This window comes from Giraffa tippelskirchi, chromosome 10 (assembly GCF_054371585.1).
Source record: "Giraffa tippelskirchi isolate mGirTip1 chromosome 10, T2T-mGirTip1v1.2.pri, whole genome shotgun sequence".
Lineage (NCBI taxonomy): Eukaryota > Metazoa > Chordata > Mammalia > Artiodactyla > Giraffidae > Giraffa > Giraffa tippelskirchi.
The window spans coordinates 139,794,221-139,821,197 of NC_137284.1; the positions used below are offsets into that span (position 1 = coordinate 139,794,221).

Sequence of the window (26,977 nt, forward strand, 5' to 3'; positions counted from 1 at the left end):
ACTGTAGCTCTCCTGGCTTCTCTGTCCATGGGATTTTCCAGACAAGAATACTGGAGTGAGTTGCCATGCCCTTCTCCAGGGGACCTTCCCAACCCAGGGATCGAAACTGGGTCTCCCATTGCAGGCAGATTCTTTCCCGTCTGAGTCACCATATAATCTTATATACTGTTAAACCTCCCATAATGCTTTGTGTGTAGGAAATGCTCAGCAGTGGGTAATGCAGGATAAGAGGTGACCTGTAACAATGTTTCAGGGTACCATGCCACAGATAAGTTCTTCCCCTGGCATGGAGACTGGATGACTGTGTCTGGAGGCTTCCTCAAAATCACCATTCAAATGTGTACATTTCTTTGTTACCCCTTATTCCTGTTACCAGCTCTTCTGAGAGACAAGAATATAGAAAACAAAACAATGACATTAAAAAAAAATAATCATGTTTCCATTAGCAGCCAGGACTTTTTTTTTTAATCTCTGAAGACAATGACCTTCTTCTGCTGACCTAAAATGGCTCGAATAAGCCAATAGTCCACAGATATTTACTTATTTCTTTTCTCCTTGGTACAGTCTCCAGGAAGATGCTGTTACAACAACCACGATGGAGTGGTGAACTCTGGCCTCTTTGTGTTATATTCAAAATGTTCTGTTATTGATCTGGGTATAGTGCAACCTCCAAGTTTGGACCAGGAGGAGCACAGCTTCAAAGCTTCCTTCTCTTGAAATAAATAAGCATCCAAGAAAAAGAGAAGCCAGTGTTAATTCCATTCAGTGATGTGATAAGAGAGGCATGGTGATTTTAAGTTACCTGGGAGCCTGTCACTGTGATGGCTTGCCGTAACAGTGGTGACTGGACTGTAGTGGGTTAGTCCTTCTCTTCGCTCCTCCACCCATCACGCTTCTCTAGGCTTTTTCTTCTTTCAAGGACCCTGGCACCATACCTCTGAGGTTCCATGAATCCCCAGGGACCTTTGCCACAACCAAGTACAGATGGGAGCTGTGCCTGGCTTGTGATCTGGGCACTTGAAAACATTATTCTTTTATGGAGATCACTGAATGGCACTGGGAAACGTGGTGGGCTCTTGCTTTATTCTTTTCTGGTTTTTTTTTCCCCCCTCTTTCTGAGTAGCAGATGCCAGCTCCTTTTACATATTTAAAAGAAAGGAAATTGGGACAGGAGGAGCAAACAAGACAGAAAAAGCAGAAATGTGAAAACCTCCTTCAAGGTAATTAAATGATTAGGGGCCTTTGAAATCCACCAGATAGCTCAATTGTCTCTGTTTTCATTTTATTCTTGGGCCTCTCTACACGTGAAATCCCTGCCAGATACACCAGTCTGGGAAGCCAGAGAGTCTGAAAACCTCTTTGTCTCTGCTCCCATCAAGTTACTTGTAGGTTTCTGAGCAATATAAGAAGAGGTGCTTCCTGAGCTCTTAGCCCCTGGCTTGGTGGGTCAACCAGCCCTTCTTCTGCTCCTGACCTCACACTCCAAGACAAAAGTCCAGGACTGAGACGGTACAGCCTTTTTTCAGGGTCTTCATGCCAAGATGTGCTCCGTGGCTATCAGACCCCGGTCTGTCTTATTAGCTTTAGCTCCACTTTGTCTTAGTTCAAGACAAGCAGAGAATGGAACCATAAAAATTAGATTCACATTCCTACTTATAGCCAGGACATAACCTCTTTTCTTCCTTTCCCCATGAAGGGATGATCTAGGTCTGGGGCTCTTCTCTGGATTATGAATTCAGAGCAGCCATTTCCAGCCATAGACAGCCCTGGTCGTAGAGGCAGAGGGTCGTAGAGGGTCTAGAGACTTCCACAGCCTCTTCTTGTTCCAGTCTGAAACCTACAAGGGACTTGACTGGAGCAGAGCAAAAGAGGATTTCAGTCTCTGTCCAGCTTCCTCGGCTGGAGTATCTGGCAGAGATTTCATGTGTGGAGAGGCCCAAGAATGAGACAAAAACAGACAATTGAGCTATCTGATGGGTTTCAAAAGCCCCTAATCATTTAATGACCTTGAAGAATGTTTTCACATTTCTGCTTTTTCCTGTCTTCTTTGTTCCTTTGATCCCCCCACCCAGTTGGGATCATCATCTTACTCGACAACCTCACCATTCCTTGCCTTTCCCTCTACATGGACGGCTGTGCCCACTCTCTCCCCAGAGAAGTCCTGCCTGGCCAGCACATCCCGGGAAAACGGGATCCAGGGCTGGAAATTCCTCATCGCCAGGCACAGGTCAGTTATTTTTCCTGGGTGAGGAGGGCCCAACGCAGCAGATGCTGGCAGTGAGAAATTTCCCTGGTGGTCCAGTGGTTGAGAGTTTGCCTCCCAACGCAGGGGATGAGGGTTCAATCCTTGTTGGGGAACTTAGATGCCACATGCTTCGGGGCAACTAAACCCACATGCTGCAACTACTGAACCTGTGTGCTCTAGAGCCCGTGCTCTGCAACAAGAGAAGCTTGTGCATTGCAACCAAGACCCAGTGCAGGCAAAAGAAAAAGAAAAAAAAAAAGATGCTGGTGGTGAGGTGTCCTTTGTTCCTACCTTTCAGAGACAAGACAGCTTCCCTCCTGCCCTTAAGGGTTTGGTCTAAATTAGCGTTCCTGGTGGGACGGGATTCTAGCGGGAGGGGGAGGGGGCACCATGGTGGGCTGCTCTGTTCTCACCATGCCCTATCCAGTCCCCTAAAGAGCCCTTATGGTTTCTGTACCTAGAAAGGCCCTGCTCTCACAGCTATGGTTTGCCACATGGTCCTGGCACTCATGAGGGTGTGTGAAGAGGGCTGGAAGGTACAACCAAGACCTGGAGGTGGGGGCAATATCGGAGCCTATCTGAGTCCAGTGTTGGCTGAGAGAGTGCCCTGTCCCTGCATCCAGTTGGGTCTAACCAACATGATATAGACATTGCTTCTCCATCTTTCTATTCTAAACCACTCTTTTCAGAACTACTGACCCCATGGTTGGAGTCGCACGGCACCATCATGTTTGAACAATAGCAGACTTTTCCAAAGTGTTTTTAAACCCACTATCCTTAAGGTCTTTGCCCGAAAACTTACATTATCAGAGAGGAAACAACATAGGCATAGAGGATATCTATTATGATGATGAAGATTTTTCAGGGATAAGACTAAAGATGAGGAGGGAATAGAAATGGTGCCATGGTCATGAAGCCTGACTCTGGGTCAGTGATTCACAGAGTGGACAGTGCAGCTGAATCGCAGATGCTTCACCCCGAGGGGCCATCAGCTGGTCTGGGAGACTTTGCATCTCTACATGTTCCCAGGTGATGCCGATGCTGCTGGTCTGGGGACCACACTTTGAGAACCACCACTCTGCAGGGGTCGAGGTGGGGTGGGGGAAGATTTAGTGACCATCTTTTCATTCTTATTATCTCTTTTATTCAATTTGACCTCTTTGATCGCAGCTCAGCTTTGTGGACAATGCTCCAAGGGAAAGCTGAGGACTCTATATACAATCCTGCTCTGTACAATTATTTCCAGGACACACACACACATCTCTGGAATTGTTTTGGAACTCACCTGGCATGTGGAGGGTCCTGCTGGCTGGAGTGACCTGGAATGCACTCCTGCCTGTAACTGAATCCCCAGGACTGATCCAGAGTGGAGAACTTTGCTTGTTTACTGCTTTTGAGAAATGATCCTTTAAGAGTCAGGGTTGGGGAGCGAGGGGGTGGTCCTCCTGGATTTGCCTCTGTTTCCTTGTTTTAAGGGAAAGCTTCCTTGTGTGCCCCTTGCTAATGGCAGGTAGCACTCATGGCTCTGGCTGTGGGACCTACCTCAGGCAGCTTCACCCGGCCTTCCTGGAAGGAGCAAGACTTGGGGTCATGGGTGCAGACGTGGCGGTATTTACACCAGTGGCAGCGGTACGGGCTCTCCACGCAGGACAGGCACCTGGGCACAGAGGAGGAAAAAGCACACATCATAGAACCTGTATGTACCCAAAGCCGAAAGCCTAAGACTCTAGGGCCTAGCAAAACATGTTCTCATAGTAGGAGAAACCACCCTCAAACACTCAGGAAGAGCAGATCTGGTTAAAAACCCAGCCCCTTTCTCTCCAAGTCCTCAGGAAGTTGAGAGTCTCTGGCCTCCTCTGTTTTAGTCAGGTACTTGACAACCTGATACCCCAGGACCTTATCAACCACCTTCCATTTTTACAGGAGGGCCCTCACATTGGCTGAATAGGGAAACAGTGAGGTCTGGAGTTGAGGGGCTCATCCAGAGAACCCATCAGAATTAGGACAAACAGTGAAATTGAGTTTTAATTCCAGGTGACTCCAGGGTCTCGGCGGACATGGACCCACCCTGGCAGGGGAAGGTCCTGAGGCTGCCCCCTCAGTATGATGGGCTCTTGCAGAGTTGACAACCCAGCCTCTACTCATTACCGCAGGAAACACAGGCAACTTGATAAAAGTGCCTTCCTGTTTAAAACCCAACATGGTTCTTCCAAAAGGTCAAAGCCAAATGCCTCGCCATGCAGGCTAAGCCCTCTGTGGTCCAGGCCCACTGTCCCAGCATGTATCTGATGCTTCAGCCAAGAACAGGCTGTGCTGTCCCCGTGCTGTCCTTCTACCTGGAGTACCATTTCTTCCGCTTCACCATCTCCTCTTGCTTCTTTGACTGATGGAGAGTTGGTCTCACTGAAACCTTCTTCCCATTCATCCCTTTGTTTCTGTCTCTGAGACAGTACAGGTGTTGTTGTATGATATTTTACTTATTTGCTGTCCTGTTCATCTGCTTGTCCGTTAGGCCATGATTCTTGGGGGGAAGGGATTAAATCTTTGCACGTTATTAATTTCTGATCCTCCCCGTCTAATGAGTAACACACTGTCTTGCACACAGGAAGCTTAAAGTCATTTGATGGACTGAACGGAAACTTTGAATGTGCTTTCATCTACCTACTTCACTTTCCTAGAGGGATTAGGTCACCAAGTGTAAAGCCATGGCAAGCTCTTTGGAAAGAAGGAGGAAGAAAATTCCAATCTGGCTGGGAGGAGTGGCTGCCTGTTACTTGGGGTTCCAAAGAGAGCCAAGCTCTGGACTCACAGCTGCCATAACCAGACAAAACCCACAGCCTGGAGCCCCAAATATCTTTGGTGAGGTTAACTAGCTTGTCCTACATGGAGAAGGAAACAGAACGTTATGTTAAAGCCAGCAAAGCTTTCTGAGATCAGGTTCTGTGGTTTTCAAACTGTGCTCTATGGAACCCCGGGAGTTCCATGGAGCTTTTCTGGAGACTGTGTGAGATGAGAAGGATTCTTAGACAGAGGGGTTCCAGGTGCCCTTAACTCTCAACCATCTTCTACTACCATCCATTTTGTATCTTGGGTATTTTAGTTGAAGAAAGGTTTCTATGGTGAAAGAAAGGTTTGTACCTTCTCAGTTTGGTCCAAATCCATTCTTTTAGAGAGAAAATAATAATATAACAACAGTAAAGTGCACAGTGCCTAAACAATGGGCCAGACATGGATCTAACTGCTATCCTTGTAATAGCTTTTTTAGCTCTCACAGCCATCGGTGGGAGCTGGCAAGCAATCAGCGATGTCCCAGCCAATGGGACCGAGCCCTCACCATGTCAGCTGTTAAGTATGTGGGTGACATCCCCAGGAGGAGAACTACTGCTTCCTCATTTACAGAAGACACTGGGGCGCAGAATAGCTATGTGGACTAGCTGGCCTGATGCCACAGCCTGAGCCTATGTCCTCCATGGCTTCCCTCAGGAAGCAGATGCTCCAGTCAAACAGAGCCAGAGCTGGAGCCTGAGCAAGAGCCAGACCCCGCCCCAGGCCAAAGGCTGAGTCCTGACCCCTCTGCAGGGGAACTGTGCAAGCTGAGCATTCAGGTGACTTGTGGGACCACCTGCCCACACACATGGGGCTTCCTCTCCCTCCCCAGACCCCTCCTCTCACCTGGGGTGCTGGCTGCTCTGTTCTGCAGGTGAAAAGCACCCCCCCCCCCGCCTCCTCAACAGATGGTGGAAGGTGAATCAGGTTAGACAGATTTATGCCAGAGAAGATGTATGGGCGAGGGACCTGGAGCTCCCCAGCTCACAGGCTCTCACTCTGCTCATTCTAGCCTCTTCCCATTAACCCCATGGGTGCCAGAGGAGGGAGGTGAAAGAGGTCACCTTACAGGGCCTTCAGATGGTAAGATGGAACAGGGGTGGGGCCTTCTATCTTTGGATGAACTTTGACCCCAGAAACAGGGAGTTGAGTGAGACTGGGGGACACTTACGAATTGTGGACACTGCAGTTGTAGAAGACAAAGCTAGTGCTGGCAAAGGTCATGCCTGTCTCCTTCGACTTGAGCTGCAGCTGGACAACGTGGTGGTCCCCTGTGGGCAGAGCCGGCTATGAGGTCAGGCGGAGGGCCACAGTCCCGTGTCGGGTCCCACTGAGAGTAACCACCTTGGGAAAGGGCAGCCCACTCCCCAGGAGGTGTGCTTAGCTTTAACAGGACTTGGAATCAGCTGAGCCCGGTCCAGGACAACCCAGAGAACAGAGTAGCTGCAGACAGCGTTCTAGTCTACTCCTCCTTCCTCACTCTAGTCCTAGCATCCACTTCTCACTTGCTCACCAGGTCCTTTTCTGTACACACACACACACACACACACACACACACATACACATACACACAGACTCTGACAGGTATTCACATGTGCATTCACATGCATGATGTTCATGCAGGCCACACAGAATTGTGAACACACACATTGACTAGCTACCAGGAGAAACATGTAGACACTTGGCAATGTTGCCACAAACCACACAAGAAGTTTTGCATGTACGTATCTGCTCCACTAGCCCCTTCCACTTCTGTAAGGGGAGACTCTGACACCCCCTCCTCGGGTGGACTGGTGGCTCCATTCAGGCGGGCGTCCCTGGACTCCTCAGCTGGCGCCAGGAAGGAGCTAGGGTCCATGTTTAATTCACAGCCCTGACCCCAGACCCCTTGTTCTGAGCCTTCCCCAAGAGCCTCATTAATCAATCAGCTTGGAACAAATGTGACAAGCTCAAATGGGAGGACCAACATGGAATCAGGCTGCCCAGGCCGGCCTGTGCCTCCTAGCACTGGGCCTCTGTCCACTCCATCCTTCTCATGGCGGCCGGCCGTGAACAGGCAGCCCTGGGGAGGCTGGGCAGGTAGAGGATGGTGTGGACAGCAGTAAGGGTCAGAGACCCTGCAGTGCAGGCAGGAGGTAAGGAGCCAAATGACCCCTGCACCCCATCCCTCCTCCCATGCCAGCCCTCCCACGCTGCAGCAAGATTTCTGAGCTGGCACATTCCGATGTTGTGCTGGCCGTTCCCTCCCTTGCCCTCTCGGCACTGCTCCTCATCCACAGTGAGGCTGACTCCTGGATGCTCACCCAGTTTCAGTTCCAAAGGCAGTGGAGGGACGCTCCATCCCCCTCTTCCCGGAGCATCCCCACCAAGGCACACCCTTTCCTCTGACCTACCCCTCCTGTGTGCACCCCCACCCCCCGCGACCCCTTGCATCTGTCCTGAGTTCTCGTGGTCCAGGCAGCAGGAGGAAGGACTCGCCACCCAGCTTTGCCTCTGGGGACTGCTCACCATTCTCCGTGATGATCCGGGGCACCTCCTTGGCTGCCGGGGAGTAACACTGGATCTGATTGCCTATCACCAGCCCATCCATCTCTGACAGGTCCTCAAAGGTGCAGTTGACGCCAGCTGTCAGCTCTGGGACGTTGTATGTCTCTAGGACCAGCTGTGAACAGCCCAGCGTGGGGATAGAGAAGAAGAGAGAAATGGGGAAAGAAATGGGAATAAAGTAAGAAAGAGGGAGGGCAAGAGAGATCAGAGAGAAAGAGAAGAGAAAAGCATGTGGCAATATTGACATAGAGAAGAAAAGACCCGGTTTATGATAGGAGCGGAGGGAGAAAGTAAAACAGTAAGAGACAGAGAAAGAAGAAATTAGCGTCTGAATATAGTTGGCCCAGGAAATGGAAATGACTGCTTAGGGGATTTGTAGGTAGAAAGACAGGCATGATTCCATTATCCCCAGTTTTGGAAAACGGGAGCATCAGTCACCCAGGTGCCCGTGCCCCGTCTTCTCCCTCTGCACGTGCATCTTTCCCAACTCACAGACGAGGATGGCGTTTCAACATTCTCCCCGTCTCGGTCACTCTTCTGGTCATTTCTGGTGTCTCAGTTTTCCCTGCCTTTCTATCCATTATGCACAGCATCTCTTCCCCAATATTCCTGCAAACGTTCCCCTCTCCCATCCCCAGGGACACATTCTTAACCCCTGTCCTGCTCTGGGGTAGCTTGGCTGGCCAGACACAGCCCAGCCCTCCTAGGGGTGGGGATGGGTCTGCGGCCCTTTTGGTGGGGAGAGGGCTCTTCCCCAAGCCCCTCAACCCTGTCCCACCATCTTACCAGGACGTTGTACTGAGAAACGGAGATGTTGCTGGGGTGCACAGTCAGCCGGACACATTGCTTCACCTCGGAGGCGAACCTGCGAGGCTCTCTGGACCGCTCACAGCGCTCCTTCCGGGTGCACCTGGGGAGGACAGAGAGACCCACGGGGACTCAGGACGTGGCTCCTGGTCCACCGAGGGGCTGGCACGGAGGTCAGGCATTGCCAGCAGCAACTAGGACGTGCCCAGGACTAACCTTCTAGTTTCCTTCTGCCAGCTTGGTCCAACCCCCATCACACCCACATCGGAAGAAGAAGGTAATTCCAATCACTGGTTGCCACATGCAAAACCCTGAGAGTCACCCCAAAGTGCCCTCAGGGAACTCCTCATTCACAGAAACAGGTGAAAGTCCTTTCCATTCCCCGTCTCCACTCATCCTCAGCCCTCACCACCCTTTCCCTCCTTAGCAAACTGAGGCTGTTCTTTCCAGATTTCTCCTCTTTCTGATTTCCTTGTTTTTGTGCACTGCAGCTCCTCTGTCTGGATGCCCCTCTCATCACATTACCCCTGTCCAACCTCTACCTGTCCCTCTAGACAAGGTTCAACCATAGTGCCCTTGCCAACCCTCCTCTATCCCCGCCAACCCGCTCCTACCCCAAGGGAAATTAACAGCCCTGTGGCGTTTCCTGCCATCTAGAACTTCTTGGACTGTATGACAATTGCTAGGCTAAATGAAGCTCTCTCCTATCAAGTGTGAACTTCTCAAAAGAAGGAACTATGCCTGACTTATTTTGGAATCCCCTGCATACCTCCTGCCCAGCAGACAAAAGTAAATGTGAGTGAGCAGGAGGGAGCGAGGGGGTGGGGTGGGTGGAGGGGTGATTAAAATCGCAGAGTGTAGAAGTTCAGCCTGTGCTCTGGAGCCAGGCTGAGCTAGATCCAGACTCCAGCTCTGTGGCCGAGGGTCACTGCTCTAGTGAAAGTCTCTCAGTCGTGTCCGATGCTTTGCGACCCCATGGACTATATAGTCCATGCAATTCTCCAGGCTAGAATACTGGAGTGGGTAGCTTTTCCCTTCTCCAGGGGATCTTCCCAACCCAGGGATCGAGCCCAGGTCTCCTGCATTGCAGGCGGATTCTTTACTGGCTGAGCCACAAGGGAAGCCCAAGAATACTGGAGTGAGTAGCTTATCCCTTCTCCTGCAGATCTTCCTGACCCAGGAATCAAATCGGGGTCTTCTGCATTGCAGGCAAATTCTTTACCAGCTGAACTATCAGGGAAGCAGGTTCAATGCATACATGCATGCTGAGTCACTTAGTCCTTAGTCGTGTCCAACTCTTTGAGACACCATGGACCATAGCCCACCAGGCTCCTCTGTCCATGAGATTCTCCAGGCAAGAATACTAGAGTGGGTTGCCATTCCCTTCTCCCCTTGCTCAAGGTCACCAGCTAATCAGAGGAGCCTGTATTTGAACACAGATCAACTCTTGATCCTCCATTCTCACCCACTGTGCTCTGTCTCCCCAAAGCTTCTTACTAAACCCATTTCCCTTGCCATTCTGATGTTCCTTTCTGTGCTTAGGGCAAGTTAAAAATTTCCCTTCCATCTTCTTTTCTAGGCTAATCTCTGTTTTTGCCTGCCACTGGAAGCACTTTGAATATCACTGACTCTTGTGAATTCTCCAGGATTCATCTAGAAATCACATCCCAAGGGTGAAAGTTCAGCTGAGAGTGTGATGTCTCCAAGGCGCCCCAGGGCTGCTCCAGCAGACCCATGGCAACAAGGGCATCTGCCTAAAAGTCTGGGAAGTTAATTTACCAGGCTAGCTCCTCTGCGCGGACTTCATTACCTCCAGCCATTAAGCTAATGTTATGGACTTTTCCAGGGTGTCTGCACTGACATCGCTATTAATAGGGTTATTACTCCCATTAACAGCAGACCCAGAGAGCTGGTACGAACTTCAATTATTCACTGACTCCCCAACTTTGAAGTTCCTATTTCCAAGAGCAATCAGTAGATCTGAAAAATGGCTTTGATTAAATTATGAAGAGAGGAAAAATGAAGCTACTTTCAGCCCAAACATCACCAGGAGTTGCCAAATAGAGTCCAGGCAGAAAAGAGGTGATTCCACCTCTGTTGCAGGGGATACAAAGGAACTCGGGTGGGAGAATCTCACAACAAGGTCTAGCTGCATGGTTCGCTGCTCCCAGAGTTCATGGGACTACATCTTTCCACAGCTCCCAAGAGCCCAAAACTAACTATGTATCATCTCCCTGCAGATTTAGGTCTGCAATGCAGGAGACCCAGGTTTGATCCCTGAGTCAGGAAGATCCCTTGGAGAAGGGAATGGCTACCTAGTCCAGTATTCTTGCCTGGAGAATTCCATGGACAGAGGAAGTTGGGAGGCTACAGCCAATGGGGTTGCAAAAAGACAGACACAACTGAGCAACTAACCCTGAGCACAAGCACAGGGAAGCCACCTATAGCTTACACTTTTCAAGATACCATCCTGCTGTGTATTCTTAGACAAATTACTCTAAGATCATGGCATCCAGTCCCATCACTTCATGGGAAATAGATGGGTAAACAGTGGAAACAGTGGCTGACTTTATTTTTTGGGACTCCAAAATCACTGCAGATGGTGACTGCGGCCATGAAATTAAACAATGCTTACTCCTTGGAAGGAAAGTTATGACCAACCTAGACAGCATATTAAAAAGCAGAGACATTACTTTGCCAACAAAGGTCCATCTAGTCAAGGCTATGGTTTTTCCAGTGGTCATGTATGGATGCGGGAGTTGGACTATAAAGAAAGCTGAGCACAGAATTGATGCTTTTGAACTGTGGTGTTGGAGAAGACTCTTGGGAGTCTCTTGGACTGCAAGGAGATCCAACCAGTCCATCCTAAAGGAGATCAGTCCTGGGTGTTCATTGGAAGGACTGATGTTGAAGCTGAAACTCCAATACTTTGGCCACCTGATGCAAAGAGCTGATTCATTGGAAAAGACCCTGATGCTGGGAAAGACGGAAGGCAGGAGGAGAAGGGGGCAACAGAGGATGAGATGGTTGGATGACATCACCGACTCAATGGACATGAGTTTGGGTAAACTTCAGGAGTTGGTGATGGACAGGGAGGCCTGGTGTGCTGTGGTTCATGGGGTCGCAAAGAGTAGGACACAACTGAGCAACTGAACTGAACTTGCTGCCTCAGTTTTCTCATCTGTAAAATGGGGACAAAATAGTACCTACCTAATGTGGTTATTCATGAGGGCTAAAAGAGGATTGAGTAAAGCATGGAAGACACAGCTGATGTATAATAAGCCCTCAATAAAAGCTAATGCTACTGTCCCATCCCTCCTTCACCTTCCCCATCCAAGCTCTCCAAATTGCAGCTGATGCAGAAGTACAGAGCTCCTCTCAGTCTGGCCCACGGGGCAAATCAAAGATGAAAAGAGAAGGATGGAGGCAGCACTTTTCCTCTTAATGAGGGAGGGGGAGCCCCAGAGGGCAGCAGGGAGTAAAGAGGAAAAGCCTGGGTTGTAGCTCTGCTTTCTTCCCAGCTGTCAAAGGGTATTGAGAACTCAGCTCTCTTCACAGAAACTCAAGTTTAAGGTCAGTGTCAGGGATGTTTTGACATTTCTACTATCTCTCAGGGCCCGTGAGGGCGGAAGCTGTGAATGTCCAAAAGCAGACAATTGACCTTAGAAGTGATGGGGAAATGGAGGGGAAGAGTGGATTCCTTCTGGGTTCTTACAGGGTCTGATGGGGTAATGGCTTCAGCGCTTCTGGCACTCTGATACCTCACTAGCCCAGGCAAGAGCTGGGAAATGTGCAAAGGGTTAATTCATGACCCCTGGTAGGGAGGTGGTGCTGCTGGCTTAGATCTTTCCTTCAAAGGAGCTACAGGGACTTCCCGAAGCATCTCTTTGCATTCCATTGTGGGGGCACCTCCGGCATGGCAGAAGACCCTGCTTCATCCATTTTCCAGGCAGGACTCAAACAGTGCATGCTGTATGGCTTTGAGTTTCTAGACAATCATCCCTGCCAGCACCAGGGCTGCCCCCACCAAACACCGACCTGCAGGAAGCGGGCCCCAGCAAGATAGCCTGGGCCTGGGATTGGAGTCTGACCCTGCTAAGCTCCTCTCCCCTCTCCCCCTCACTCCAGTTTCTCTGCGGAGGGTCCTCTGGCCCCAGTCCAGAGGTGCTAAAAGCCCTTGGGGACAAAGGCCCTGGCCCCTGGAGGGGTTATTATTCAAGTCAGTGGTTCCAATGAGATTATCCTGTCTAATGAAGCAGCTCCTACCGCCTCCCCTAAGCCTGAACTTTCACTGCTGGAGAGTTCCCAGCCAAGTGGAAAATTAGAAGGGAGAGGAATGGAAGAAGGAAGGGGGTGAGGGAGAGAGAAAGAGGTGGTGATTAAGTTCTCCAGAAATTAATTCCTAAATACGGCGATAGAAATATTAACTCCCAGGGCTGCCGGCCGGGCAAGCAAATTTCAATTTGGAAGTGGGGCTATTTGTGAGTCCGAACTCGGGCGAGCCTCCAAACTGGAGTCAGTGGGGGGTATACATCATTGCTGGTCCATCTCCCCAGGCCCTCCAGGGTGGGTCTACCGGCAGGCCTCAGATATCAGAACTAGCTCCTTGCCTCTCCCCACAGGTGATCCCTAGTCCTCAACCTTTCACCATGGTCATGGTCTTTGCTTGAAGTGCAATATTTGGGGTATCTGTGTTTAGAACATGAAGGGTTTGGAAAAAATGGAATGGAGGTGGGGCTCTTAAATGAACTTTATAGAAAAGTTAGGAGGAACCTTATTCAAGTTGGAGATCCTGGGGGCACAAAAGGACTTGCATTTTGGAATCAGTTTGGACTTGACTAAGGGGGCATTTAGTCCCTGGTGGCTCAGTGGTAAAGAACCTGCCTGCCATTGCAGGGGATGTGGGTTTGGTCCCTGGGTTGGGAAGATCCCCTGGAAAAGGAAGTGGCAACCCACTCCAGTATTCTTGGCTGGGAAATTCCATGGACAGAGGAGCCGGGGGTCGCAAAAGAGTCAGACATGACTTAGCAACTAAACAACAAGAACAACAATGGAACAAATTGCTCTCTCTGCCCTTTCCCAGGTGGCCCTGGGGCAGCCGCACACACACACACACACACACACACACACACACACACACACACACGACTGCTTCAGACAAGGCGTGGCTGGTTGGGGTTGCCCGAAGCAGGAAGACTTCCCAGCAGTGGGTTTGTCCCAGCCACCCCACCACAAGCCTCCAGTCCCGGGGAGGATAGGGAGGGGACAGGGATCGTGGAGGAGGCCCTGGGTCTGACCCACGACCCCTACTTACACTGAAGTCAGAGCTACTCCCGGCCCCCCAGGGGTTGGCTGCATATCATCTCATTAATTGTCAAGGTGGCTCTTGTCGCAGCCATTATATTGCGGAGGAAACTGAGCCCAGACTGGGTCTGTCCACGGACATGTTCTTAGTTTAACCCACCCCTTCTGCTCTAAGTAGCAGCATTTTTTCCTTCCTTTCCTTTCCTTCATTCCATCTTGGCAGAAGCTATACAAAGTGAGTCCTGAAGAGTGACCCATGCCAAGCCATCCTGGGGAGGGCATCCCTCCAGGAGAAGAAATTGGCAAAGAGGAGGGGTCCCCAGGCCAGGAAGGGAAAGACTTTCTCAAAGCTGATCTTATTTCTCCCCTGTCAATGTCCTGGGTTACACGAGCCTCCCAGGAGTGACGCTGATGACCCTGTTGAAGAAAGTTAACATCTGGGCCAATCGATGGGGCTGGGTCTGCGGGGGATCCCATTACCTTCTTGGCCTGGGTGTGGGAGGGGAAGTGGGAGAGGGGGTTGGGGAGCTGGTGGTTGGAGGGAGGGTTCTAGGCCCAGGACAAGTGAAGGCTAGGCTTCAGGGCTGTAGGTGGGCTGTCGCATTTCCTTTCCTTCACCCAAGACAGAAGAGGCTAGGGCCCAGTGGGATGGAGGCCCTGCAAAAAAAAAAAGGCTCAAGGTGATGGACAAATAAATACCCAGTTTGTTGAAGCTTTTGTTATCGGTGGAACCCAGCAAGACCGTGGGCTGGGACCTGGGACTGCGAGAGACGGCAACAGGGGTGACCCTCTGTGCAACTGGGTTGGCAGGCCTGATTGTGGGTGAGTAACAGAAGAGGGGTTTCAATTACATGAGCATTTCTTAAGCTTGTTCAGTCTGTAGCCTACCTGTGCCCTTGCTGGTACAAACAGCCCTTTCAGCCACCTGAGCCACCTGTTGTTGGGGGCCCCTCCTTGAACTTCACACACGCTCTCTCTCCTCCTGTTCCTCCGTCTGTTTCTGTCCCTCCCTCTGTCTCCTACACACACACACACACACCCCGCTTCTGTTGTCATTCTCTTCCTGCAAAGTTCCCCATCTCCTCACTCCCTCCAACCATGGGAAAAGTTGGCAAAAGTGACAGAGAAAATGTATGTATCTTGAAATCACAAGGAACCCCATTACCGATGCTCTTTTGCATGGATTTTCCTGGGGTGGGCTGGCTGGAATCACAGCACTTAGCGCAGGGTCTTGCCTGCTGTGCAAACTTGACTAACATGCTGATTCTACTATAGACTGCGACCCTCACCCCATCCCTGGATCACAGGCCTGGTTCCCAGGAACTTGCTTCCAGGCAGAAGGTCTAATATGGGTCCCTTTGTGTGCCTGAGCCTAGCAGAGTGCCTGGCACACGAGGCCCAGGGCTGGTGTGAGAGATATAGGGACAAGTCTGTGTGCCTCCAAAGTGATGAAACCCCTGCAGTCTTCACCTCCCTAGTAAACTCAGGTGCCCTGGGGGAGCATCTACACGTTCTCTGGCATCCTTGTCCTTCCCCACTGCCTCTGCCCAACCCCAGCCTGCTCCCTTACCTCCTGCTCAGCCCAAGTCCTCATCTATCAATTTGCAGCTGTGAATGCCCAGTTGCATCTATTTCAGATGAAAGGGATGCAAATGGGATATTTAGGAGAAGCAATGTCTGGCTTTGCCCTGAACTTAAGCAAATAAGAAAGGAAGGCCCCCTGGGAAGAATTAAGACAGGGCATGAGGGAACTTTCTGGATAAGTTGTTGTTCAGTTGCTAAGTCGAGTGCAACTCTTTGTGACCCCACTGAAATCAGTATGCCAGACTTCCCAGTCCTTCACTATCTCCCAGAGCATCCTATAACTCATGTCCATTGAGTTGATGATGCCATCCAACCATCTCATCCTCTCTCATCCCCTTCATCTCCCGCCCTCTATCTTTCCCAGCATCAGGGTCTTTTCCAATGAGTTGGCTCTTTGCATCAGCTGGCCAAAGTATTGGAGCTTCAGCTTCAAAATCAGTTCTTCCAGTGAATATTCAGGGTTGATTTCCCATAGGATTGACTGGTTTAATCTCCTTGCAGTCCAAGGGACTCTCAAGAGTCTTCTCCACAATTTGAAAGCATTCTTTGATGCTCAGCCTTCTTCATGTTCCAACTCTCACATCAGTAAATGACTACTGGAAAAACCACAGCTTTGACTATACAGACCTTTGTCAGCAAAGTGATGTCTCTGCTTTTAATATGCTTTCTAGGTTTGTCATAGCTTTTCTGGATAAGAGAATATTGTATATCTCAATGGGGTATGGATTACCTTGGTTTTGCATTGATCAAAATTTTTCAGACTGTACACAGAGCATCTATTTATGTCACTCTATGTAAATTAAATATTAAATCCTGATTCAAAGCATCTTAGAAGATCCAGGGATCCACTCTTCTTCACCTGACCATGTGGGCCAGGGGATTCTCCTGGTTATTAACTTCGGGAGGGAGGAAGGATCCATGTACAGAGTGTCACGGAGGGCAGGCAGCTTTGGTCTAGGATGCTCATGAGCTGAGTGCTCCCAGGGGGTTGGGCTTTACATCAGCACAGCCCCCAGCACCAGGGCCTCCCACAAACAGGAGGCTCAAGGTCACGGAGAATCACACAGGGAGGATGTGCAATTTGGACTTGGTAGCAGGCACCCAAAGCTCACGTCCTTGGCTGTTTACTTTAGGCCATGCTGAGAAAAGAGCGGCTGGGCTTCCCAGTGCAGGCTGGTGGCGTCCTTCATGAACTGTTTGGACTTCACCTTGGACCCAGTCCACTCCTGTTTTCTGTCACTTGACAGGAGGCAGGTATTAGGTTACTGAGGGGAAACTGAGGCCAGGTAGGAGGTCATCTCTGGGACCTGCTCCTGTCATTCTTGTTTAGCTCAGCTCTAGAGCAGGGAGGTGGGAGTACTCGCAGCCCCCCGAGCCGCTGTCTCAGAGCCTCAGGGCCTGCTCCTCACAGGGCTCCGTGCTATGCGGGGCGGGCCGGCATCGCCAGGCAGGATCAAAGCTGACACAGAGGCATAGAGTGGGTCCCACAGGCATAGAGTGTCAGAGGGGGTTGGCTTTCCTGATCGCCCTTAAACGATGCCAGGTGTGAGAGCCTCACGCAAGGAGCAGCTGAGCCATCCTTGGCCGAGCTGAACACCAGCTGGCCAGAGGCCCCCAAGGAAGCCATGGATCTGGAGCATGGCCCCTTTCTGAGAGGTCTCACTGAGTGGGACAAAGAAAATGACTTCCCCACTGCCTTGTAAAATATTATCTGGGCAACTCTTCTGGGTTGATCAGAGCTGATGTGGCTTCTGAATGCAGTCTCTCCCATCCTCTGCATGCTGGCCAGTCTCAGGCACCACCGCTCTCTGTTATGATACACAGCTTTGGGTACGCTCCTCTACCCAGCTTTCTGGTCGTCTCTGAGCTACATGTATTTCAGAGTAGGTCGATGGGCCTCCATTTTTTCCCACCCCTACAATATGCCTGAGGACTTTCAAACCTTTCCTTAGCGAACTCAAGGTCTCGTGATGCCTGAGACTGTCATCCAGAGAAGGGAGGTTGCCCATCCTGGGCTCTTTGGGGAGGATGTGTTAGAATTTAAGGGGTCACTCTAACTTTCAGAGGCACTCCTGGGGTAGAGTGAGGCAGGACCCTGCCCCCACCTTCTTATAGTTGGAAATGACTGGTAAATGTCATTGGTCACATACAGTTCAGCCTCTTAGTAAGAAATCTTAAGTCTTTTTTTTTTTTTTTTAATTTATGATACTTTTGTTCAGTATTCTTGCCTGAAGAATCCCATGGACAGAGGAGCCTGGTAGGCTCAAGTCCATGGGGTTGCAAAGAGTCAGACCCAATGGAAGCGACTTAGCATGCACGCATACACATATCCAACTCATAGCATGTCAGGTTTCAACTGTTAACTAGAAGCCTGGGGTTCCTGCAATGAAAGCTTGACTGGGACCAAGTTCCACTGAGTGGGACCCAACTACTGATGGTTCTTCCAGTCAGCAATGCCAAGGCCAAGGATCTTTGGATCCCACTAAGAAAGGCTTTCAGCTCTCCCCATGTGTCTGGGTGGTTGTCTATACCCTACTTTCATCCCTGGATTCATTTATCAGGATCCATTGTGCACCACTGCCTTCTTTCCACTTCTGGAGAGTCAAATGGAGCCAGCAAGGAAGAGGCACATGGTGGGAGTGGCCAACACTAGGGCAGAGTTTCACCCATTGGTCTAGTAACCCCGGGCGCAGGGCGCTCTGACAGCCAGTTGAATACTTGGACAACCCCAAGGAGAACCTTTAGGTGCTACACACTTGAACTTAACCCTCAAATACCAGAAGATACTGGGGAGACACTGAAGTCTGTTAAGTGACTGTTGAATCACTAATTGCATACATGATTTAGCTGCCCATGTCAGCCTGGAGAAGAGTCCAATGCCTTTTTCTTGCTGTTCAGCCCTGGAATGTCAGTGTGCAATCAAACGGCAGCCACAAATGCCCAGAGATCTCCCTCCAGCCCCCTAGAGTGTAAGGATCCCAGATGACCCCCTATCCTGACTCATTCACCATTCCCATGTTGACATTTCCATACATTTTTATGGGAAAGTAACAACTTAAAGTGACGTCAGAACACAAGAAGAGAGATAAGATTTGCAAAGGATACAAGGGAGGAAGAGTAAGAAAAGAGAGGAAGAGAGAGGTCAAATAGTAGGAGAGCAGTGACAGAGAAGAAGACGAAGAGGAAGAGAATTACCTGGGCATGTGGGAAGCAGGAGGAAACTGCCCAAAGGTACTCACGTATTGTGGAGCACACACCAGCCACAATGGGGATCGCCCGAGCCAAGGCACTCGCTGCAGCTCCGATACTGACCACAGGACTCCACAGGGACTCTGGTGAGCTAGGACAGGACCACAGGAGAGACAGAGGTCAAGATTTTGTAAAACAGCCTGTAAGCTACCAGGAATTGATGTTATCTCATCAGGTGTATCATCTAAGACTGTGCAGTAGCAGGAAGGGGCCTAGAACCCCAGATTCAAAAGAAACCTGGAGGGATCGTATTTGAGCAGATGGCCACATAAGCATCGGTTATTTTCTTAGAAGTCCCTGGGAATAGATGCCAAAGAATTTATATCACATTGTTGTCAAAGATATTTATATCCTGTACATTTAAATTTTCCCACCATCTAAACCCTCAAATATCGCCACAAACATGCAACTCATCACACATTTCTCTCTTATCAATGTAATCAACATAGACACTTCTTCTTTCTCCATTCATGTTTCTCTTTCACCCCCCTTCCCAGACCTTCTCCTTCAAGTTTTGTCATTTTTGTGGTTCCAGAGAGCATTGCACCCAAGTCCAGTACCTTCCTCTCTCTCTGTGACAAGGTGTAATCCACTCTCTCCACGCTGTCATTTGCCCACTCTCTCTTTCTCATAATGTTGGCCAACTGGCTCGCGGAGTTGTTCACTCTGGTGCTTTTAAAGAGCAGCTGTTGCTATTTTTCTTCCTACCCACACTCTTTGCATGACTAGAGGCTTCCTCTCCAACCTCAAAACTTTATCTTCACTTTCACCAGCCACTTGTTAATGTAAAATGTTCCACATGACATTTCTGTTTAGCTCAAATGCTTCTATTTCCTGCATCCCCATAAAGATCTTTTGAATTTCTTTGTTCTCCAACATAGCTTTGCCCCAATGTCTTTTGACATGATTTCTCAGGGCCTGAGAGATAGGAGGTACTTAACAACGATACACAGGATCAAATGGAATTTTAATTTTCTTTCTAGAGCCTTGGTCTTTCTTCTCTACTTTAGCCAGTTTCTTCTTTACAAAAAGGTTCTATTTTTTGGTAATCATTCTTTTCCATTTGGGATACCTTTTTATCTCAGTGGAGGACTTCTTACCTAATCTTTCAGTTTGAGCTAAGAGAATTTGATGTGCTTATCCTTTTTTTTTTAAACATTGTATTTTGTATTAGGGTATAGGCAATTATGGGCTTCCAAGGTGGTGTTAGTGGTAAAGAACTTGCCTGCCAATGCAGGAGACATAAGAGACTCAGGTTCGATCCCTGGGTTGGGAAGATTCCCTGGAGGAGGGCATGGCAACCCACTCCCGAATTCTTGCCTGGAGAATCCCATGAACAGAGGAGCCTAGTGGGCTACAGTCCATAGGGTCATAGAGAGTTGGACATGACCGAAGTGACTTAGCATGCATGCACACATAGGTGATTATATCACAGCATTAACAATGTTGTGATGGTTTCAGGTGAACAGCATAGGGACTCAGCCATATATGAATCCACATGCATCCATTCTCCCCTAAACTCCCCTCCCATCCAGGCTGGTTATCCTTTTTAATTTCTTGCCATCAGACAGTAGATATGAAGAAGGATAAATCACCTGACCTGGCTGAGCCTCTGTGCTTCATGAGCAAATGCAGAGGCTGTGTGTTCCCTGCTGCTTCATGGGGCATCTGCCTCCATAAAATTATGTAGCACTTGGCAGGGGCTACTTGTAACTCACGCACAGGCGAACTGGCACCAGAGTCTGCTCAATTAGTCTCAGAACTCTTTTGGAATTAATTAATAATTCATTAATTGTTATTTTCCAATCCCACATGATTTCTTTTTCTTTTCTACTTTAATTTTCTTCCTCCCTTTATATATCTTTCCTGTTTTCTCATGTGCCCATTGGGCAATCTTAATGACCACCATCTGTTTTCACTTCTTCCAAGGTACCTTTTAGCTTTTTGCTCCTGTTCCTATAGATCTGCCCTTGGCCTTAGTAGCCCTTTCTCCACACTCTCAGATGTCTTTTTGCACATTTGGAATTTCATCTTTCCTTCTATGACCTCTTACGTGATCAGCCTGGGCCATGCCTCGGCTCTGCGTACATACAACCTTCCCATTTTCGTAACGGATCCTGACAATCAGCCTCTTACAAATTACACCCCTGACTCTACACACAGCCAGGAACTGATCTGCTTCCTGTTGCCTCTTTCATTTCCTTCCCTACCCATTAAATGGGTATAGACACACTGGTTATGTAAGCATATGAATAATGGTACCCAGCCCAAAGCACATGGACTCCTAGGAATTCACAAGTGGTAACGAGATCCACAGCTATTCTTAATATTTCCAAAAGCCCAGTGGAAATTGGATTGTTGCTGTTTTCTGTTTGTGTGCATACTCTGTGATGTATTTACCATATTAAAAATAGGAAATATATTATTACTTAATAAATACAGTTGGTTTAGTAGGCAAAAATCTTTCAAAACTGGATGCCTAGTGATGAAAAAAGTAATAAAGGAGGCCATAGATGATGAAAGTTGGTAACATAAGCACATAATAATGTTTTCATATGTTCCAGCTGCTTGTCTAGCACTCCATATTTTGCACAGGCTTAAAGAGGAAATCACGGCTTGCTCAATCAAAAACATTTCCTTGGTCTAAACTTAATTAATATCCTCCTTGGTTTCTCCCAGGGACATGGTCTGTAATCTGTCTCAGATGGCCATGCCATGGGATTCTGGGGTGTACAACACACGGAGCCAGCTGCTTGCTGAATCTGATCTCCTCCAAAGCCTTTATATTCACATTTCTAAAAACATCTTTCAACCAGTATTTAATAATATCAATACCTGGAATTGTTAGATAGCATCACTGATTCAATGGACATGAGTTTGAGCAAACTCTGGGATATAGTGAAGGACAGGGAAGCCTGGTGTGCTGAAGTTCTTGGGGTTGCCAAGAATCGGACATGACTCAGTGGCTGAACAACACCACCACCAGCTGGAATTGTAAAGCCTCTCCTCTGTTGATTTTAAACAAGAATCATTTACGTTTGGTTGGAAAGAGTGTATGAGCCTTCGGAGCTGGGTTCAAATTCTGGTTTCACTATTTACTGGCAATGAAATCTTATTGTCTCTGAGTCCCATTTTTTCCCTTATCTTTCAACATGGAGATAAAGGTCCCCGTCAATTCAGAGTCCCCATCAATTTTGGACACTACTGAATGACTAACACTTTCATTTTCTTTCACTTTGTGAATGATCAAACACATCATAAGTGAAAGTTTTTATTACTGTCATCTTTGTCAGTAATAGTGTTAATGACACTATTTGCAAGCCCATGGACTGTAGCCTGCCAGGCTCCTCCGTCCATGGGATTCTCCAGGCAAGAATACTAGAGTGGGTTGCCATTTCCTCCTTCAGGGGATCTTCCCGACCCAGGGATTGAACTCAGGTCTCTGGCATTGCAGGCAATTTATTTACCCTCTGAGCCACCAGGGAAGCCCAAGCTTGGGGGGGGCGGGGTCTAAGTAAAAGTACACAGTAATAGCATGGATCACAAGTCTCTTGAAAGTCTATGATCTGACAGGTTAGGTTAGTAGTTCTAATTTCCCAGCCAGTTACAGAATGGTCAAAGAGACCAGGAAAAGCCGACCGAGAAAGGAAAGTTGTCATTAATACTCACTCTTTACCGCACTGTCACTTACTTCTCCCTCCCCCGTCACCCCAAAACTGCCCTGACAGCCTTCCTAGGCCTCATGAACTTGGTCAGGAGTTCAATGCCAGGAAGAACTTTTCTCCTTTAGGAACTCGCTCACATCATTTCCTCCTTGAACTGTGATGTTTGCTACTAAACCATCCATTGCTTCATCCTGGCCTGGCTTCCTGAATTTATTCTACCATCTATTATATCAGTCAGGAACATTTTTTTTTTTTTTTTTTTTTGCTTTTCATCATGGCAATCCCTGTAGAAGGAAGTCCTGGGAAGTTATTATGCTACCCAACTTCCTTTCACCTTTTCTTAGAGGCTCTTTCTATCTGTATGTTCAGTCATTTGTTATTACTCTTCTGAACTTTACCTAGGTTTTCTCCATTCCCCTCAAAGAATGGATGCTAAAACAGGGGAACCACCAGGATTCTGACAGTCCACATAGAAGAACTGCCATTATTTGAAAGCTGAGTGCCACCTCCCTTTGCCTTTGCAGGACTTTCCCAAAGAAAGCCAGGCCCAGAGAAGTGTCCAAAGTCCCACTCTCAGGCAGTATTCTCCAGCATGACCACCTCTCCAAGGGGGACCCCATAACTCCCAATCTACATCATTGCTTTGCCTCACTCCCCACCCCACGTAATCTGGAGAGCATCAGAAATTTGCCTGACACTTTAAATAGCTTTTGAAAATTAGATTTAGCCCACCACTTATCTGGGTGCCATTCTGTACCCTAACAGTCCTGGTTACTGGCCACACCTTGCTAGGAAGCTGCACAGGTAGTCGATAGATTCGGAGTGACCTTGGCTCTAGGATTCTCTTTCCCCAGATACGTAACTTCTCCACCTGCTCCTGACACTGAACAAAGCAGCCTCTCCCATTCCCCATCTCCACTCCTCTCCTGACCCTGGAACACAAACCACTCCAGATGCAGAGCCACGATTAATTAAAAGCACCCCATGCTGATTAAAGTCTTTAGCTACAGTGCCAGGCATGCTAATTAACCAAGTGAGGGAATTCAGACCACAGGAAGGTGAAAAAAGAAAGTCATGGAGGGGGGCTTCTGCTTGGAGAACAAGTCAGATAGCAACGTGACATATCTAGAGATGAGTATACCCTAGTGGCGGATGGTCTCAGAGACCACAGACGAGAGAGGGCTGTCCCCTGGCCGCTGGACTCCAGGAGAGGTGCTGACTTAGGGGCTGCAATTGCCCCCTCGTTGCTTCTAGACACAGGAGCACCCCTCCCCACCACCACCGCCTCTCAGGACCTTTGTGTGTGTCTATACCATGCTAGGAGAGAGTGGGGCTCCTGGGGTGGAAGGTTCTAGTAGGGCAGTCTTCCTGACCCTTTCTGTCAGCTTTAGGCAGAAACCTATTGGGCAGTTTGGCAGTTCCTCAAAAAATTAAACTTAGAACTTATCATACTATCTCGTAATTCTACTTCTGGGTACATATTCCCAAAGAATTGAAAGCCGGGACTTGAACTTATACACCAATATTCATAGCAACATCATTCACTATAGCCCGAAGGTAGACACCCAAGAGCCCATGGACAGATGAATGGATACCGAAACGGATAAAAAAAAAATGAATGGATAAATAAAATGTGGAATATACACACAATTAAACATTATTCAGCCTCAGAAAGGAAGGAAATTCAGACTACAGCACGGATAAACCTTAAAAACATTATGCTAAGTGAAATAAGTCAGTCACAAAAAGACAAATATTGCATGATGCCACTTATGTGAGATCCAGAATAGTCAAATCCATAGAGACAGAAAGTAAAAAGTGGTTGCCAGGGGCTGAGGGAAAGGGAATGGGGAGTTAGTATTGCAGTTTGGGAAGAAGAAACATCTGCTGGTGAAGAATGGGGGGAATGGTTGCAGCACAAGGAGAATGCACTTGATGCTACCAAACACTTGAAATGGATAAGATGGCAAATTTATATGAGGCGTATTTCACCATAATAAAAAATTTTTAAAAACACTATTGGGTGGATATAAGAACATCTATTTCCTGCCTAGGAGCCTAGATCAAGGGGGAGAAGCCTTCTGTTGATAGACTGATAATAAATTCATGTGCATGAAATATTCTGAGATCCTTGAGTGAAAAGATAGGCATCACTATTCAATTTAATCTCAAATGGACAAAAGAGTTCGGGATGAATGTCTCTTATCGTGTATTGTCATGTAAGTGGACCTGTCACTCTCAAGCTCTGCACCTCTGTTTCCTGATTTGGAAAAATAATGTCTTAGTCTTGTTCCATCCAGAACCACGCCTCACATCTCACACCTTCCAAGAGGCATAGGGGAGAGGTTTGGAATTCACATACTTTCTGTGTGGTCAAATGGCCCCTGGTTTTATCAAATTGTCCTCAAATTCAGCCTCTGCCTCAGCATTTCTCATCCCTAATTATGACCAAGAGCATCTATGTGCCCATCTCCATCTCACCTCTTTCTCCCCTCCATGACCTTCCTGGGAATCACAGGAAGGTTGCTTTATCCTTCGGCCACCAAGGTAAACTTCCCTAAATAATACAGTGTAGTTGTGTCTGCTTTGAAACTATGCTCAATAGAATCATCATCTCTACTGTTTTATCTGTCCAGCCCCTTGAGCAAGACCATGAAGTTACAAAACGATGGCCTGGGATAGGAAGACAAGGCGTGACTGACAGCAGAGCAAAGGAGCCCACATAGGAGTTCAATTCATGACCTTGGTTTTTACGAGCTTCTTCACTCTAATCAATGGAACCTATTCTCTGCTGGGCCTGAGGCCTGGGCCTGGGTGTGCGCGTGGCTGTTGGAGGAATTTTCGCAGTTGCCCTGAGTTCTGGCCCCTACAGCCCAGCCCCTGTCTGGTTTCCCTGATATTTTGAAAGATGCTTTCCTCTGGCAATAGGGTCCCACTCTGCCTGTTGCTGTTAACATTCCAAAGGGTGCCTGCTGTTCTGCTGATTACATTCAGGAATGTTCCATACATAGAGCATCCAGTCTGTGTGTGTACCTCTAATTTGTTTAAGCCTTTGACATTCTGGTCTAAGTGTGAGTTATTGCTCCATCGCTCCTCTTATAATTGGATGCTAATGCTACTGTAGATACACTGAGCCTGATGGTGGGAGTTAATTTAAATGTCCAAAAGGCTTCGTAAGTACCCAATTTCCTTCAAAATTGTCAAAAAAGGAAAAAAATCAGGCAAGATGATGCATTAAGAAACTCTGAGAGGCTGCTGCGAGCTGTCAACCTGTGGGGATGCTGTGCCTGGTACTCACCATCCCCTGCGCTGTTCTGTCTCCTGTCCCCAAACAAAGGAAGGAGTGTTGGGAAAAGTCAGTCCTTGTCTAGAAAATTATTAACTCAGCAATGCGTATGGGTATTAGCATCATGGTCTCGGGAAAGCCTAAGTACCTCCTTTGGTGGCCTGTGATTGCCTCTCCAGTCTTTGTTTCTGCTGCTGTGGGGCCATGAAGGGGTTTTGCAGAGCCCTGTCTCCCCTTGATGGCCTCTAAGCCCCTCACTGCCAGGACATGAACTTGTGGTGGCTGAGCACTGGTACAGGAAGCTGTATTTATTTCCTGTCTCTCCAGGTGCCTGGAACACTGTCACTTACATCCTCTTTGCTCAGAAAGTGAAAGTCACTCAGTCACGTCCGCGTCCTACTCTTTGAGACCCCATGGACTATACAGTCCGTGGAATTCTCCAGGCCAGAATAATGGAGTGAGTAGCCTTTCCCTTCTCCAGTGGATCTTCCCAACCCAGGATCTAACCCAGGTCTCCTGCATTGCAGGCACATTCTTTACCAGCTGAGCCACCAGGGAAGCCAAGTACTCTTGCTCAGAGGTGGCAGGTATTTCTCCACTTGGCAGACTGGCAAGAGAGGCAGGGGTCAGGAGGCTGGTCACAGGCTCTGGCAAACTGTGTTATGAGGCCCAACTCTTTACTTCCCTAAAGTGGCCTCTGACACCCCCATGCTTATTCCTATCTGGCCTCATGGTGAGTGGAGAGGTGGCGTGTTCTTCCCACCCCTTGACCTTGGGCTTGGCCTCAGGACTGAATCTGGTCCAGGGGATGGCAGCAAGCACAGGACAAAGGTTTGAGATATGCCCATGTGCTTGGTCTTGCCCTTCATGCTTCTGCCACTGTCATGAAGAGAGCTTTCCCAGGTAGCCGCTTCCTCTTCTGCAAAATGAACCGACGTGGAGAGATCTGAACCCAACCGCCAGAAAGAAAAGGAATCCAGCTGCTATGGCAGCTCCAAGCAGAACTGCCTAGCTTAGTCTAGATCAGCTGACCGTGCAATGGATCTGCAGGTCTGTGAGAATGAGAATCAATGCTTACTATTGTATGCTACTGAGTTTGGGGGTGGTTTGTTACACAGCGTTTTGGGGACAATAGCTAACTGATACACAGGTCCAATACACAGGAAGACAGTCACACCTGGGTACAAAGGTCCTGTGAAGGGGAGAGGGGAGAGGTTGAACGAGGAAGGGTAAGGCGGCAATGTGGTACAGGTAGTTTCAATCCTGAGCATCAGACAGGTCTATGTAAACACTCAGGTTATATGCATCTGGTACCATGTGGGAGAGATTTTTACAAACTGGGACTAACTTGACAAATGAATCTTCCTAGTATCCCCTGTGCTGACCAAACTCTCTATGACCATAGATCTGTAGACCTCAGGGAGGCCTGGGCCCTGAACAAAATGCCCGAAAAGACTCCGGACA

At 48.5% G+C, this 26,977-nt stretch overlaps 1 protein-coding gene across 1 annotated transcript in view; it reads right to left on the minus strand.

The window, feature by feature from the left end:
- The window catches only part of PLXNA4 (plexin A4), a 648,412-nt gene that overhangs the window by 88,167 nt on the left and 533,268 nt on the right, over window positions 1-26,977 (minus strand). Inside the window, exons 7-11 of the mRNA XM_081532910.1 lie at window positions 18,553-18,653; window positions 8,405-8,528; window positions 7,580-7,733; window positions 6,243-6,342; window positions 3,788-3,902 (exon numbers count right to left, since the gene is read on the minus strand). Of these exons, the coding sequence (XP_081389036.1) occupies window positions 3,788-3,902; window positions 6,243-6,342; window positions 7,580-7,733; window positions 8,405-8,528; window positions 18,553-18,653 (594 nt within the window). The remainder of the gene's footprint in view (window positions 1-3,787; window positions 3,903-6,242; window positions 6,343-7,579; window positions 7,734-8,404; window positions 8,529-18,552; window positions 18,654-26,977) is intronic.